At 57.4% G+C, this 14,750-nt stretch overlaps 1 protein-coding gene across 1 annotated transcript in view; it reads left to right on the top strand.

The window, feature by feature from the left end:
- The window catches only part of SLC4A5 (solute carrier family 4 member 5), an 81,059-nt gene extending 69,303 nt beyond the window's left edge, over positions 1–11,756 (top strand). The window contains exons 19-23 of the mRNA XM_039912224.1: positions 138–316; positions 2,458–2,530; positions 6,091–6,159; positions 6,814–6,987; positions 11,193–11,756. Of these exons, the coding sequence (XP_039768158.1) occupies positions 138–316; positions 2,458–2,530; positions 6,091–6,159; positions 6,814–6,987; positions 11,193–11,756 (1,059 nt within the window). The remainder of the gene's footprint in view (positions 1–137; positions 317–2,457; positions 2,531–6,090; positions 6,160–6,813; positions 6,988–11,192) is intronic.
- Positions 11,757–14,750: the final 2,994 nt, after the last annotated feature.

Below are 14,750 nucleotides of genomic sequence, written 5' to 3'. Positions count from 1 at the left end.
GGCTGGAGGCTGGAGGCCAAGGGGCTGGGGGTCCGGAGGGGAGGGCGGGCGTGCCCGGCCGCGGCGATGCCCGGATCGTGCGTCCGAGCGGTCTGTCCGTCTGTGCGTGTGTCTGTGTTGGCGTCCGCTTGGCACAGAAAGCATCGGGCTACCACCTGGACCTGCTGTGGGTGGGGCTGCTGCTGGGCGTCTGCTCCTTCCTGGGCTTGCCCTGGTACGTGGCCGCCACCGTCATCTCCATCGCCCACATCGACAGCCTCAAGATGGAGACCGAGACCAGCGCGCCCGGAGAGCAGCCGCAGTTCCTGGGCGTCAGGTGCGAGGAGGCCGCGGGGCTGACCGGGGCCCGGGGCCGGGGGCGAGGCCGACCTCCCCTCCCTGGGGGGGACTCCGTTGGAGGGCCAATCCAGCGGGGCGCTTCCCCCCAACTCGGGGAGCCCAGGCCTCCGGTAAAACCTTCCCCGATCGATCCGTGGGGTTGTGCGAGCACTAACCGTGTGCGGAGCGCTGTACCGAGCGCTTGGGAGAGGCCGACAGAGCAGTCGGACACGATCCCCACCCCCGAGGAGCTGACGCTCTACTGTGTGCGGAACAGTCCGTCAGTTGTAAGGGAAGCAGCGTGGCTTAGTGGCAAAAGGCCGGGCTTGGGAGTCAGAGGTCGTGGGTTCTAATCCCGTCTCCGCCACTTGTCTGCTGTGTGACCTTGGGCGAGTCACTTCACTTCTCTGCGCCTCCGTTCCCTCATCTGGAAAATGGGGCTTGAGATTGTGAGCCCCACGTGGGACAAGGGACTGGGTCCAACCTGATTTGCTGTAGCCATCCCAGCACTTAATAATGATGGCATTTGCTAAGGGTTTACCATGTGCAAAGCACTGTTCTAAGCGCTCGGGGGGATAGAAGGTGATCAGGTTGTCCCAAGTGGGGCTCGCAGTCTTCATCCCCATTTTACAGATGAGGGAACTGAGAAGTGAAGTGACTTGCCCACAGTCACAAAGCTGGCAAGCGGCGGAGCCGGGATTAGAACCCATGACCTCTGACTCCCAAGCCTGGCCTCTTTCCATTGAGCCACACTTAGTATAGTACCCGGCACATAGGAAGTGCTTAATAAGTACCACCATTATTATTATTTTATTATCATATTTATTGAGCACTCACTATGTGCAGAGCACTGAACCTAAGCGCTTGGGAGAGGTCAACCTAACCCAGCTAGTGGCTACGATCCCTGTCCACAAGGAGCTTACAATCTAGAGGAGGAGACAGCCATAATAATAATTATTATTATTATTGTTGTGTTATTTGTAAAGCACTTTGTGCCAAGCACTGGGGTAGACATAAGATAATCGGGTTGGACGAAGTCCCTGTCCCCCATCGGGCTCCCAGTCTCAATCCCCATTTTCCAGATGAGGGAACTGAGGCCCAGAGAAGTGAAGTGACCCGCCCAAGGCCACACAGCAAATGATTGGCAGAGCCGGGATTAGAACCCAAGACCTTCTGACTCCCAGGCCCGGGCTCTACCCATTCTGCCACACTTCAGCCACTTGTCTGCCGTATGACCTTGGGCAAGTTGCTTCGCTTCTCTGGGCCTCAGTTCCCTCATCTGTAAAATGGGGATTGAGAGTGGGAGTCCCACGGGGGACGGGGACTGTGTTCAACCCGATTTGCTTGTATTTCATTCATTCAATCGCATTTATTTGGCACTTACTGTTTATAGAGAACTTTACTAAGTCCTTGGAAATGACAATTCAGTAACAAGTAGTGACAATCCCTGCCCAAAATCATTCAATCGTATTTACTGAGCGCTTACTGTGTGCAGAGCACTGTACTGAGCTCTTGGAAAGTACAATTTGGCAACAGATAGAGACAGTCCCTGCCTAACAACGGACTCACAGTCTCCTCCCCAGCACTTAATACAGATCTCCGCACACGGTAAGCGCTTAACAAATACCATAATAATAATAATGCAGCCATCATCATCATCAGTGGTATCTGTGAGCCCGTCATCGGGCAGGGATCGTGGCTATCTGTTGCCGAATTGTCCATTCCAAGCGCTTAGTCCAGTGCTCTGCACATAGTAAGCGCTCAATAAATACTACTGAATGAATGAATTTATGGAGCGCTTACATTACAGTGCTCTCTACACAGTAAGTGCTCATAAATACGATTGAATGAATGAATGAGCTGTGTGCAAAGCACTGATCTAAGCACTTGGGAGAGGACAATATAACTGACTTGGTGGCCACGTTCCCGCCCCCAAGGAGCGCGGGGCCTAGAGGCGGGAGGTAAATCAGGGAAGGCCTCCAGGAGGAGATGCCACTGTCTGACCAGTGTGCGTGGCCAGCGTCTGACCGGCATCCGTCCACTGTCATCCCGGTGTCTGCCCAGCATCTGGTCAGTGTCTGACCAGTGTCTGGCCAGGAACTGGCCCCGGACCTCGGCCCACCCGCCTGTCTTTGCCAGGGAGCAGAGAGTGACAGGCCTCATCGTTTTCATCCTTACCGGGACCTCCGTCTTCCTGGCTCCCATCCTGAAGGTGAGGCGCCCCGGGGCGGGACCCGGCCGGAACCGGTCGCGTGGGCTCGCTGTCTTTCCCCCTCCTAGTCCTCATCGCGATAACGGTGGGAGTGGTCAAGTGCTTACTGTGGGCCAAGCGCTGTGAGAAGCAGCGTGGCTTAGTGAGAAGAGCCCGGGCTTGGGAGTCAGAGGACGTGGGTTCTCATCCCGGCTCTGCCACTTCTCAGCTGTGTGACTTTGGGCAAGTCGCTTCGCTTCTCTGGGCCTCGGTTCCCTCATCTGTCAAATGGGGATGAAGACTGGGAGCCCCACGGGGGATGACCTGATGACCTTGTATCTACCCGAGAACTTAGAACTAGGCTTGGCACCTAGTAAGTGCTTAACAAATACCATCATCATCATTGTGCGAAGCACTGGGGTAGATGGAAGGTAATCAGATGCTCTCTGCCAACGCCCCCTCCTTGTCCTTGCCTTCCTCTTCGTTCTCCTCTTCCTCCTCCCCTCTCCTCCTCCTCCTCCTCCACCTTCTTCCCTCCCTAACTACCATCTTCAACTTTTTGCTCTCCAGTGGCTTCTTCCCCATTGCTTTCAAACACTCCCATGTCTCCCCTAGCCTGAAAAAACCCTCCCTTGACCCCACGGCTCCTTCCAGTTTTCACCCCTTCTCCCGCCTACCTTTCCTCTCCAAAATCCTCGAGCGAGGCGTCTGCACCCGCTGTCTCAACTTCCTCTCCTTCAATTCTCTCCTCGAGTCCCGTCAATCTGGCTTCCCTCCCCTTCACTCCACAGAAACCTCCCTCTCAGAGGTCACCGATGATCTCCTTCTCTCCAAATCCAACGGCCTCTACTCCTTCCTAATCCACCTCCGCCTCTCAGCTGCCCTTGACACTGGACCACCCCCTTCTCCCGGAAACGATATCCAACCTCGGTTTCACTGACTCCGTCCTCTCCCGGTTCTCCTCCTTTACCTCTGGCCGCTCATTCTCCGTCTCCTTCGCGGGCTCCTCCTCTGCCTGCCACCCCCTAACTGGGGGGGGGGGGTCCCTTAAGGCTCAGTGCTGAGCCCCTTCTCTTCTCCATCTGCACCCACTCCCTTGGAGAACTCATCCGCTCCCTTGGCCTCAACTCCCACCTCTATGGGGAGGATTCCCAAATCTCCATCTCCAGCCCTCATCTCTCCTTCTCGGCAGTCTCGCGTCTCCTCCTGCCTTCGACCTCTCTACGTGGATGTCCTCCCATCACCTCAACCTTGATATGTCTAAAACGGAACTTCTTATCTTCCCACCCAAACCCTGTCCTGCCCCTGACTTTCCCATCACTGTAGACGGCAGCCCTTCCTGTCTCACAAGCCCATAACCTTGGGGTTTTCCTTGGTTCCTCTCACTCCGCCCACATATTCAATCCGTCACTAACTCCAGTAGCTTCAACCTTCACAACACGGCTAAGATCCACCCTTTCCTCTCCATCCAAACGGCTACCACGTTAAAACACCCACTCATCGTCTCTCGCCTCGATTACTGTATCAGCCGCCTCTCTGGCCTCCCTGACTCCTGTCTCTCCCCACTCCGGTCCATCCTTCGCTCTGCGGCCCGTGTCATTTTTCTACAGAAACGTTCGAGCCACGTTTCCCCACTCCTCAGAAACCTCCAGGGGTTGCCCATCCACCTTGGCATCAGACAGAAACTCCTCACCATCAGCTTTAAAGCCCTCCATCCCCTCGCCCCCTCCTACCTCATCTCCCTCCTCTCCTTCTCCAACCCAGTCCACACACGCTGCTCCTCTAACACCTTCTCTTCTCCGTCGCCACCCACTCCCTTGGAGAACTCATCCTCTCCCATGGCCTCAACTCCCACCTCTACGGGGATGATTCCCAAATCTCCATCTCCAGCCCTGATCTCTCTCCTTCGCGGCAGTCTCGCGTCTCTTCCTGCCTTCGACCTCTCTACGTGGATGTCCTCCCATCACCTCAACCTTAATACGTCTAAAACAGAACTTCTCGCCGGGCCTCCATCTTCTCTATCGCACCACCGACCTCTTGTCCACATCCTGCCTCTGGCCTGGAACACCCACCCTCCTTACATCCGACAATGGCTCTCCCCCACCAAACTTCAAAGCCTTACTGAAGGCCCACCTCCTCCAGGAGGTCTTCCCTGACCACGCCCTCCTTTCCTCATCTCCCACTCCCTTCTGCGTCGTCCCGTCTTGCTCCCTTTATTCATCTCCCGTCCTCAGCCCCACACCACCTGTGTCCACAACTGTCATTGATTATTCATAGTAATGTCTGTCTCCTCTCTAGACAGCTCATTGCGGGCAGGGAATGTGTCTGTTTACTGCTGTGTTGTCCTCTCCCAAGCGCTCAGTCCAGTGCTCTGCACATGGTAAGCGCTCAATAACTAGGACTGATTCCTCTCTCCTGCTCCTCCTCCCGCTCTTGCTTCTTCTCCTGCTCCTCCTTTCCCTTCTCCTTTTCCTCTTCCTTCATCCTCCTGCTCCTTCTCCCTCCTCCCTCCTGCTCCTATCTCCCCAGCGGAATGTGTGACGGAGGCTTTGGGTGGATTTTCCCCCCCAGAGATCTCCGAGTCTGTGGACGGGGGAGAGACCGGGCCCGGCGGGAGCCAGGGAGGAAGGGCGGGGAAGGGAAACGAAGAGGGAGGAGGGATGGGGAGACAACTGGCCGGTTGGAAAGAAGGTGGTGGGAAGGGAAGGAAAAATAACGGGCAGAGGATCGGGAGAGCGGAAGAGGCGGGAGCCTTGGTGGGAAGAAGCGGGAGAAACTCGAGCTTCACGACGTCTCAGAGGAATCTTCCCCGGGCCCGTTAGCGTGAGCCGACGTCAGTCGGTCGACCCTATTTATTGAGCGCTTACTGTGTGCACAGCCCTGTACTAAGCGCTTGGGAGAGGACAGTAGAACAATAAACAGACCCGGTCCCTGCCCGCAGCGAGCTGACGGGACTGTTTGGGTTCTTTCGTCTTCATTTATGGAGCGCCTGTGTGCAGAGCACTGGACAGGGTGCCGACTCTGTGCGAAACACCGGACGGGGGGTCGACTGTGTGCAGAGCACCGTTCTGGATGCCGGCTGCCTGTGAATCACTGTGCTGGGTGTCCGCTGTGTATCTGGTGCTCTCCTGGGCACGTACTGTGTGCGGAAAGCTCTACTGAGCACCTACTCTTTGCAGAGCAGTGTACTGGATGTCTGCTGGGTGCGGAGCACTGTACTGGGCGCCTACCTTGTGCAGAGAATTGTTCTGGGTGCCTACTGCGTGCAAAGCACCGTGCTGGGTAACTACTGGGTGCAGATCACTCTACTGAACATCTGCTGTATGCAGAGCACTGTGCTGGGCACCTACTGTGTGCAGAGCACTATATTAGGCACCTATTGTATGCAGAGTGTTATACTGGGCGTCTACTGTGTGAAGAGCACTGTACTGGGCACCTACTGCGTGCAGAGCGCCGTACTGGGCACCTAGTGTGTGCAGAGCATTGTTCTGGGCACCTACTGTGTGTAGAGCACTGTACTAGGCAGTCGGGAGAATTCACTGTCCATGAAATGACGCGCGTTCCTCCCTTCCCCCGCACAGTACATCCCCATGCCAGTGCTCTACGGAGTCTTCCTATACATGGGGGTGGCTTCTCTCAACGGCATCCAGGTAAGCTCCGTCCACGGCCGGGATGTAGCGGTCTGGGGGGGGGGGGGTGGGGGCTACGTCCGAGCGCTCCGGCCCCTTGGAGAAGACGAGCGGGTGGGCAGGCTGATGCGAGCACCGTACGCGTAAAGTGAGAGCGGCAGGGGCAGGGACCGAAGGAAAGGGGAATGGCCCAATGGAGAGACCCAGACCGGCCATCACTGTGACCATCACTGAGAGCACTGCACTAGAGCTCGGGAGAGTACGGGACATCAGAGACGGGAGACGGGATCCCTGCCCACGAGGAGCTCACGGTCTACCGGGTGCCGAGCACTGTGCTTACCTCTCGGGAGAGTCCAGTGGAGAGATTCGATCCCCACCCTCGAGGCGCCGACAGTCCTCCGGGTGCTGAGCGCTGTACCGGGCGCTTGGGAGAGTCCAGTAGAGTTAGCAGACGCCGTCCCCCGCCCTCACGGAGCTTCCGATCCGGTGGGGACAACAGATGCTGAAGAAGATCCCGGTCAGGGGAAGCGACGGGGAAAGCTCCCGGAGCCTGTGGGCTCTCGGCGTCGCGAGGGTGGGGATGGAGGAGGGTCCGGGAGGCCGCCGGCCGGGAGAGGGTCCGGCTGAGCGCCCTCCCTCCTTCCTCCCGTCCGTCCGTCCGCCCGTCGGGGCCAGTTCTGGGATCGTTGCAAGCTGTTCCTGATGCCCGCCAAGCACCAGCCGGATTACGCCTTCCTACGCCACGTACCGCTGAGGCGGGTTCACCTCTTCACCCTGGTGCAGGCCCTCTGCCTGGCCGTCCTCTGGGCCCTCAAGTCCACCGTGGCCGCCATCGTCTTCCCCGTCATGGTACGGCGGCCCCCGGCCCCCGACCCTCCACGGGCCGCTGAGGCGGGTTCATCTCTTCGCCCTGGTGCGGGCCCTCTGCCTGGCCGTCCTCCGGGCCCTCAAGTCCACCTTGGCTGCCATCGTCTTCCCCAAAATGGCACGGCGGCCCCCGATCCCTGACCCACCGTGGGCCAGTGAGGTGGATTCACCTCTTCACCCTGGTGCAGGCCCTCTGCCTGGCCCGCCTTTGGGCCCTCATTCGTTCCCTCGGTCGTATTTATTGAGCACTTACTGTGTGCAGACCACTGGACTAAGCACTTGAGAGAGGACAACGCAACAATGAACGGACACGTTCCCTGCCCACAACAAGCTCAGAGTCCAGAGGGGGAGGCGGACATTTAGATAACTAAATAAACGACAGTTATGGACATAAGTGGGGCTGGGAGGTGGGAGGGAGTCGGGGCGACGCAGAAGGGAGTGGGAAAAGAGGGAAGGAGGGCTTAGTCGGGGAAGGCCTCTTGGAGGAGATGGGCCTTCAATAAGGCTTTAAGGGGTGGGGAGAGAGATTATTTGGGGTTGGGGGGAGCGGTTCCAGGCCGGAGGCAGGACGTGGGTGAGGGGTTGTCGGCAAGATAGACGAGTTGGAGGCCCAGGGAGAAGGTTGGCATTAGAGGCGGTAAGTGTGCGGGCTGCGTTGGGGGAGACGAGTAGCGAGCTGAGTAGGAAGGGGCGAGGGGATGGAGGGCTTTAAAGCCGACGGTGAGGAGTCTCTGTTCGACGTGAAGGCGGATGGGCAACCACTGGAGGTTCTCGAGGAGTGGGGAAACGTGGACCGAATGTTTCTGTAGAAGAGTGAGCCGAGCGGCAGAGCGAAGCATGGACTGGAGCGGGGAGGGACGGGAGGCTGGGAGGTCAGCGAGGAGGCTGATACAGTATTCAAGGAGAGAGAGGATGAGCGATCGTATCGACGTGGTAGCCACTGGGATGGAGAGGAAAGGGTGGATTTTAGCGTGGTCGTGAAGGTCGAACCGAAAGGATTTAGCGATGGATTGAATATGCGTATTGAATGAGAGAGAGGAGTCAAGGATAATGCCAAGGCTACAGTACTGTGAGAGAGGAAGGATGGTGGTGTCCTCTACAGTGATGGGAAAGTGTGGGAGAGGAGAGGGATTGGGGTGGGAAGATGTTTGGATACGTTTTGGACATGTTAAGTTTGAGGTGACGGGAGGACAGCCAGGTAGAGGTGTCTTGAAGGCGGGAGGAAACCCGAGACTGCCCAGAAGGAGAGAGATCAGGGCTGGAGATGGAAATTTGGGAATCATCCGCATAGAGGTGGGAGTTGAAGCCGTGGGAGCGAACGAGTTCTCCAAAGGAGTGGGCCTAGGTGGAGAAGAGAAGGGGACCCAGAGCTGAGCCTTGAGGGACCCCCACAGTCGGGGGTGGGAGGCGGAGGAGGAGTCCGCCAAGGAGACTGAGAATGGGCAACGAGAGACAGGACCGGGAGAGGACAGTTTCAGCCAAGCCGAGGTTGGATAATATTCCCGGCAGAAGGTGGTCCACAGCGTCGAAGGCAGTTGAGAGGTGGAGGGAGGAGATGGATGGAGTAGAGGCTGTTGGATTTGGAGAGGAGGAGGTCACAGGTGATATCTGAGAGGGCCGTTTCTGTGGAGACAAGGGGACGGGAGCCAGGTCGGAGGGGGTCCGGGAGAGAATTGGAGGAGAGGAACTCGAGACAGCGGGTGCAGACGACTCGCTCGAGGATTTTGGAGAGGAAAGGTAGGAGAGAGATGGGGCAGTAACTGGAAGGAGCCATGGGGTCAAGGGAGGGGTTTTTTTAGGAGAGGGAAGACACATCCCCGCCCCACAACAAGCTTAATCAATCGGTAGTATTTACTGAGCACCTACTATGCGCAGAGCACTGGACTAAGCGCTTGGGCGGGGCGGTCAAGCTCACGGGTCAGCAGACCCCTTAACGACAAGCTTAGGGGAAGCAGCATGGCTCAGTGGAAAGAGCATGGGCTTTGGAGTCCGAGGTCATGGGTTTGAATCCCCGCTCTGCCACTTGTCAGCTATGTGACTGTGGGCAAGTCACTTAACTTCTCTGGGCCTCAGTTACCTCATCTATAAAATGGGGATTAAGATTGTGAGCCTCATGTGGGACAACCTGATTATCCTGTATCTCCCCCAGCGCTTAGAACAGTGCTCTGCACAGAGTAAGCGCTTAACAAATACCGACATTATTATTATTATTAAGCTTAAACGATCAATCGATTGATGGTATTTATAGAGCGCTTACTGTGTGCAGAGCACTGGACTAAGCGCTTGAGGGAGGTTCAATCTCATGGGTCAGCAGACTGGCTCCGTGGAAAGAGCCCGGGCTCGGGAGTCACAGATCGTGGGTTCTAATCCCGGCTCCGCCGCTTGCCAGCTGGGTGACTTTGGGCAAGTCACTTCACTTCTCTGTGCCTGTTACCTCATCTGGAAAACGGGGATCAAAACTGTCAGCCCCACGTGGGACAAGCCGCTGACCTCGTATCCCCCAGCGCTTGGAAAGTGCTTGGCACCTCGTAAGCGCTTAACAAATATCACCGTTCGTTTATTTTATTCAGACCCCTCGACGACAAGCTTAAACGATCAATGGATCGATGGTATTTATAGAGCGCTTACTGTGTGCAGAGCATTGGACTGAGCGCCTGGGGGAGTTCAATGCATGCTGCCCACCGTGAGCTTCCGATCCCGAGGAGGCTACGGGGATCCTCGGCCAATCCAACCCAAACTCCGGCTCCTCACGGCCCCGAGAAGCTGGATGGAGGCTTCCAAAAGCACAGGGTCTTGGGGGGGGGGGGGGCGGGCAGCTGCCCAGCGGGCTTGGGGTGAGGGAGTGGGGCAGGGGTCCTCCCCTTCGGCTTTATTCATCCAGTAGTATTTATTGAGCGCTTACTATGTGCGGAGCGCAGAGCAAAGCGCTTTAAAGCCATCCATCCCCTCACCCCCTCCTACCTCACCTCGCTGCTCTCCTCCTCCAGCCCAGCCCGCACACCCCGCTCCTCTGCTGCCGCTAGCGTGGCTCAGCGGAAGGAGCCCGGGCTCTGGAATCAGAGGTCGTGGGTTCTAATCCCGGCTCCGCCACTTGTCGGCGGTGTGACTTTAGGCAAGTCACTTCACTTCTCTGGGCCTCAGCGATCTCATCTGTAAAAGGGGGGATTAAACAATAAGGATAATAATAATGTTGGTATCTGTTAAGCGCCTACTCTGTGCAGAGCACCGTTCTAAGCGCTGGGGAGATACAGGGTCATCAGGTGAGGTCATCAGTCTTAATCTCCATTTTACAGATGAGGGAACTGAGGCCCAGAGAAGTGAAGTGACTTGCCCACAGTCACACAGCTGACAAGTGGCAGAAAGGGGATTAGAACCCATGACCTCCGACTCCCAAGCCCGGGCGCTTTCCCACCGAGCCACGCTGCTTCCCACTCATTAAGACTGTGAGCCTCACGTGGGACAAGCTGATGACCTTGTGCCTACCCCCGTGCTTAGACCAGTGCTCGGCACCCAGTAAGCGCTCAGCAAACACCATCGTTAGTATTATTATTCTCGCTGTGCCTCTGTCTCGCCGCCGACCCCGGGCCACGTCCCGCCTCTGGTCCGGAAGGCCCTCCCTCCTCAAATCCCACAGACGACGACCCTCCCCGCCTTTAAAGCCCAATTGAAGGCCCATCTCCTCCAAGAGGCCTTCCCAGACTTAGCCCTCCTACTCCACCCCGACTTGCTCCCTTTCTTCATCCCCCGTCCCAGCCCCACACCACTTGCGTCCGTCTCCCTCGTTTATTTATTTCTATTCGTGTCCACCTCCCCCCTCTAGCCTGTCAGCTATCGGGCAGGGAACGCGTCTGTCTATTGCTGTATTGTCCTCTTCCAAGCGCTCGGTCCAGTGCTCGGCCCACGCTCGGCGCTCAGTAGATACTCCCGAGTGACCGAGGGGGCCGCGGGGTCCCCCGCGGCCGTCCGGGATGGGGACGGCAAGGCCGCGGGGGAGGGGAGGGGGACCGGGCGACCGCCACCCGGATTGAGGTCTCCGAGGGGGGGGTCGGGGACGGGGGCCGGCGAGTCGGCTCCCCTCGGACGCCCCCCGAGGGCGACGGCGGCGGGGTCGGGCCGGCTGGAGGCGGGATTCGAACCCGGGCCCCGGGCCCAGCGGCTGCCCCCGCCCCAAACCTGCCCCACTGCAGATCCTGGGCCTGATCATCGTGCGCAAGATGCTGGACCTGGTCTTCTCGCAGCACGACCTCGCCTGGGTGGACAACATCATCCCCGAGAGGGAGAAGAAGAAGGAACGGGACCCCCGGACCCCCCGGGCCCCCGGCCGCGACGGGAAGGGCGGCGGCCGCGGGACCGAGAGGAGGAGGAGGAGGAGGAGGAGGGCGGCCGGGGGCGCCGCGCTGGCCCACGGCGAAGCCGAGGTGGGGAGGCCTCGGCCGACGGCGGGGGACGGGGCAGAAGGGGCGGGGAGGGGGCTTCTCCCACCCCCAGAGGCTTTAGGTCTGCAGCGGCGGCTCCGGCCGGCCCCGCCGCGGGGCAGACGTCAGGTCGGCACGGTTGGCCCGCAACGGTCGGTCCTGCGCGACCGCGGGGTCGGCGCCGCCATCGGTTACCACGAGGCCGCGACGGCCGGCCCGGCCGCGCTGCCGGGATGGGTCCTGCACGGCCCCGCCACTCTGGCCCCCGCAGCGCTCAAGTCCCCGGGGTGGCGTCAAGGGTCAGTGGGGCGGCGGGCGCCGGGATGGGGCCGCTGAGCTCGGACACGACCCCGCCCGGCCTCCCGGAAGCCGGCCGGGGCCTCGGTCCCGCACGCGCGAAGCCGAGGCCCGGAGAGGGTTAGGGACGGGGTCAAGGTCACGCAGGCGGCCCGGGGCGGCAGGGCCGCGACTAGAGGCCCAGTCCTCCGCCTCCCGGCCCTCGGCTCCGTCCGCCGGGCGACACCGCCTCCCTCCGGGCCCCTCCTAAGGGAGAAACGAACAAAATTCGCTTTTCCAAGGTGAGACTCGGGGGTGAGGACGCGGCCGACTGGGCAAAGCAGCAGCTCGATCCCAATGGCTTTATTCATTCCTTTATTACTTATCATTATTATTATTTACAATACGCTATAACAATAATAATGTTGGTGTTCGTTAAGCGCTTACTATGTGCACAGCACCGTTCTAAGTGCTGGGACATATACAGGGTAATCGGGTTGTCCCGCGTGAGGCGCCCTGTCTTCATCCCCATTTTACAGATGAGGTAACTGAGGCCCAGAAAAGTGAAGTGACTTGCCCACAGTCACACGGCTGACAAGTGGCGGAGCGGGGATTCGAACCCGTGACCTCTGACCCCCGGGCCCAGGCTCTTTCCACTGGGCCACACTGCTTCTCTCTATACTATATGACACTATATTGTCTGAGCTGCGATATATTATTGTACAATATATTTATATGTTATACTGATATATTATCATGCGACATATTCTACAGCAATATAGATTTCACATTTTATGGAAGCAGCGTGGCTTAGTGGAAAGAGCCCGGGCTTGGGAGTCTGAGGACACGGGTTCTAATCCCGGCTCCACCACTTGCCTGCTGTGTGACTTGGGCAAGTCGCTTCACTTCTCTGTGCCTCAGTGCCCTCATCTGTAAAATGGGGATGAAGACTGTGAGCTCCATGTGGGACGACCTCGTTGCCTTGTATTCACCCCAGCGCTTAGAACGGTGCTCGGCACATAGTAAGCGCTTAACAAATACCATAATTATGATATAATGGAGTATAATACATTTTTGCTTGTCGTTATTTTTCATTCATTTATTGGGAGCTTGCTGTGTGCACAGCACTGTACTGAGCGGTTGGGAGGGTATAATACAATAAGCAGACACATTCCCTGGCCACTACGAGCTTAAGGAGCGAGGCCTCAGGGGAAGAGCCCAGGCCTGGGAGTCAGAAGCACCTGGGTTCTAATCCCGTTCTGCCCTGTACCTGCCGAGTGACCTCGGGCAGGTCACTTCACTTCTCTGGGCCTCGGTCCCCTCGTTGGTAAAATGGGGATTCAGTAACTGTTCTCCCTCCCCTTTAGACTGTGAGTCCCCGTTTCCAGTCTATCTTGGATCTTACCCCGCAGCTTATGATAATAATAATAATGACGATGTTATGCACTTACTAAGTGTCAGGCACTGTACTAAGCGCTAGGGTGGATACAAGCAAATCGAGTTGGACACAGTCCCTGTCTCATGTGGGGCTCACAGTCTCGATCCCCATTTTACGGACGAGGGAACTGAGGCCCAGTGAAGTGACACGCCCGAGGTCACAGGGCAGACAAGTGGCAGAGCCGGGATTAGAACCCATGACCTTCTGACTCCCAGGCCCGGGCTCTATCCGTTAGGCTGTGCTGCTTCTCTAAGCACAGTGAACATCTCCAAAGTAATTTGGTGACATAAATAGAAGAACCAATGGAAACGCAGACCACTTTTCCATTTGAAAATAACTGCTCATCACAGTGCTTGGCACAACATGAGTGCATGCTCAATAAATACTTTAATAATCATAAATAATCATGGTCCTCATTAGGCGCTTACTCTGGGCCAAGCACTGTTCTAAGCGCTGGGGTAGATATGAGTTAGTCAACTTGTTACAAATTAATACCTTCATTATTATTCACCTCTGAGCCTCCCGCTTTAATAATAATGATAACGACGGTATTTGTTAAGTGCTTACTATGTGCCAAGCGCCGTAATAGGTGCCTATTGTCCGCACGCCGTCGTGGACACCCACTGTGTGCGGAGCCGGGGCCCAGAGCACTGTACGAGGTAGGTCCTGTGAGCAGAGCGCTGTGCTGGGCGCTTGAGAGTCCATTAGAAGTGAAAGATGTGACCCCTGGCCCTTAAGGAACTTACAGGCCAATGGAGAAAACAGACAGGCATAAAGGAGTGGGAAAAGAAGGGAAACCGTAAATACGACCGAAAGGAGCGAGCGTATGAACGAATGAGAGCACGGGAATCGATGTTAAACTGCTTTATATGCTGATGGCGGTCATATATACGTTCGAGGGTCAACCGGCGGCGGTCGTGAACGTAAGAGCCGTGGGTGGATGGATGGAAGAATGGATGGCTGGTTGGACGGATGGAGAGGTGGACGGATGCACAGATGGGTGGGTGGGTGGATGAATTCATGGAAGGATGGACGGTTGGTTGGGTGAATGAGTGGATGGACAGGTGGATGGGTGAATGGGTGGGTGGATGGATAGGTGAGTGGGGGTGGGTGGGTGGATGGGTGAATGGACGAATGGTTGGTTGGAGGAATGAGTGGATGGACAGGTGGATGGGTGAATGGGTGGGTGGATGGAGGATTGAGTGGGGGGGGGGGGTAGGTGGATGGGTGAACGGGTGGATGGTTGGCTGGATGAATGAGTCGACGGGCAGGTGGTTGGATGGATGGATGGACGGCTAGGTGAGTGGGTGAACGGATGGGTGGTTGGACGGGTGGATGAACGGATAGGCCTGCGGGTGGACGGATGGTTGGTTGGATGGATGGATGAATGAATGAATGGACGGACAGGGGATGGGTGGGTGGATGGGTGATGGGATGGATGGTTGGTTGGATGGATGAATGAATGGACAGACGGGGGGAAGGCTAAATGGGTGGACCAGTGGCTGGGGGGATGAATGGAAGCGTGAACAGATAGGTGGATGAATGGACGGATGATGGGCGAGTGGACGAATGAGTGGGTCGGTTGGATGGACGGATGGACGGATGGGCGACTGGCC

Source organism: Ornithorhynchus anatinus, chromosome 5 (assembly GCF_004115215.2).
Source record: "Ornithorhynchus anatinus isolate Pmale09 chromosome 5, mOrnAna1.pri.v4, whole genome shotgun sequence".
NCBI classification, from domain to species: Eukaryota; Metazoa; Chordata; class Mammalia; order Monotremata; family Ornithorhynchidae; genus Ornithorhynchus; species Ornithorhynchus anatinus.
This window is presented reverse-complemented; position numbering and strand designations above follow the sequence as displayed.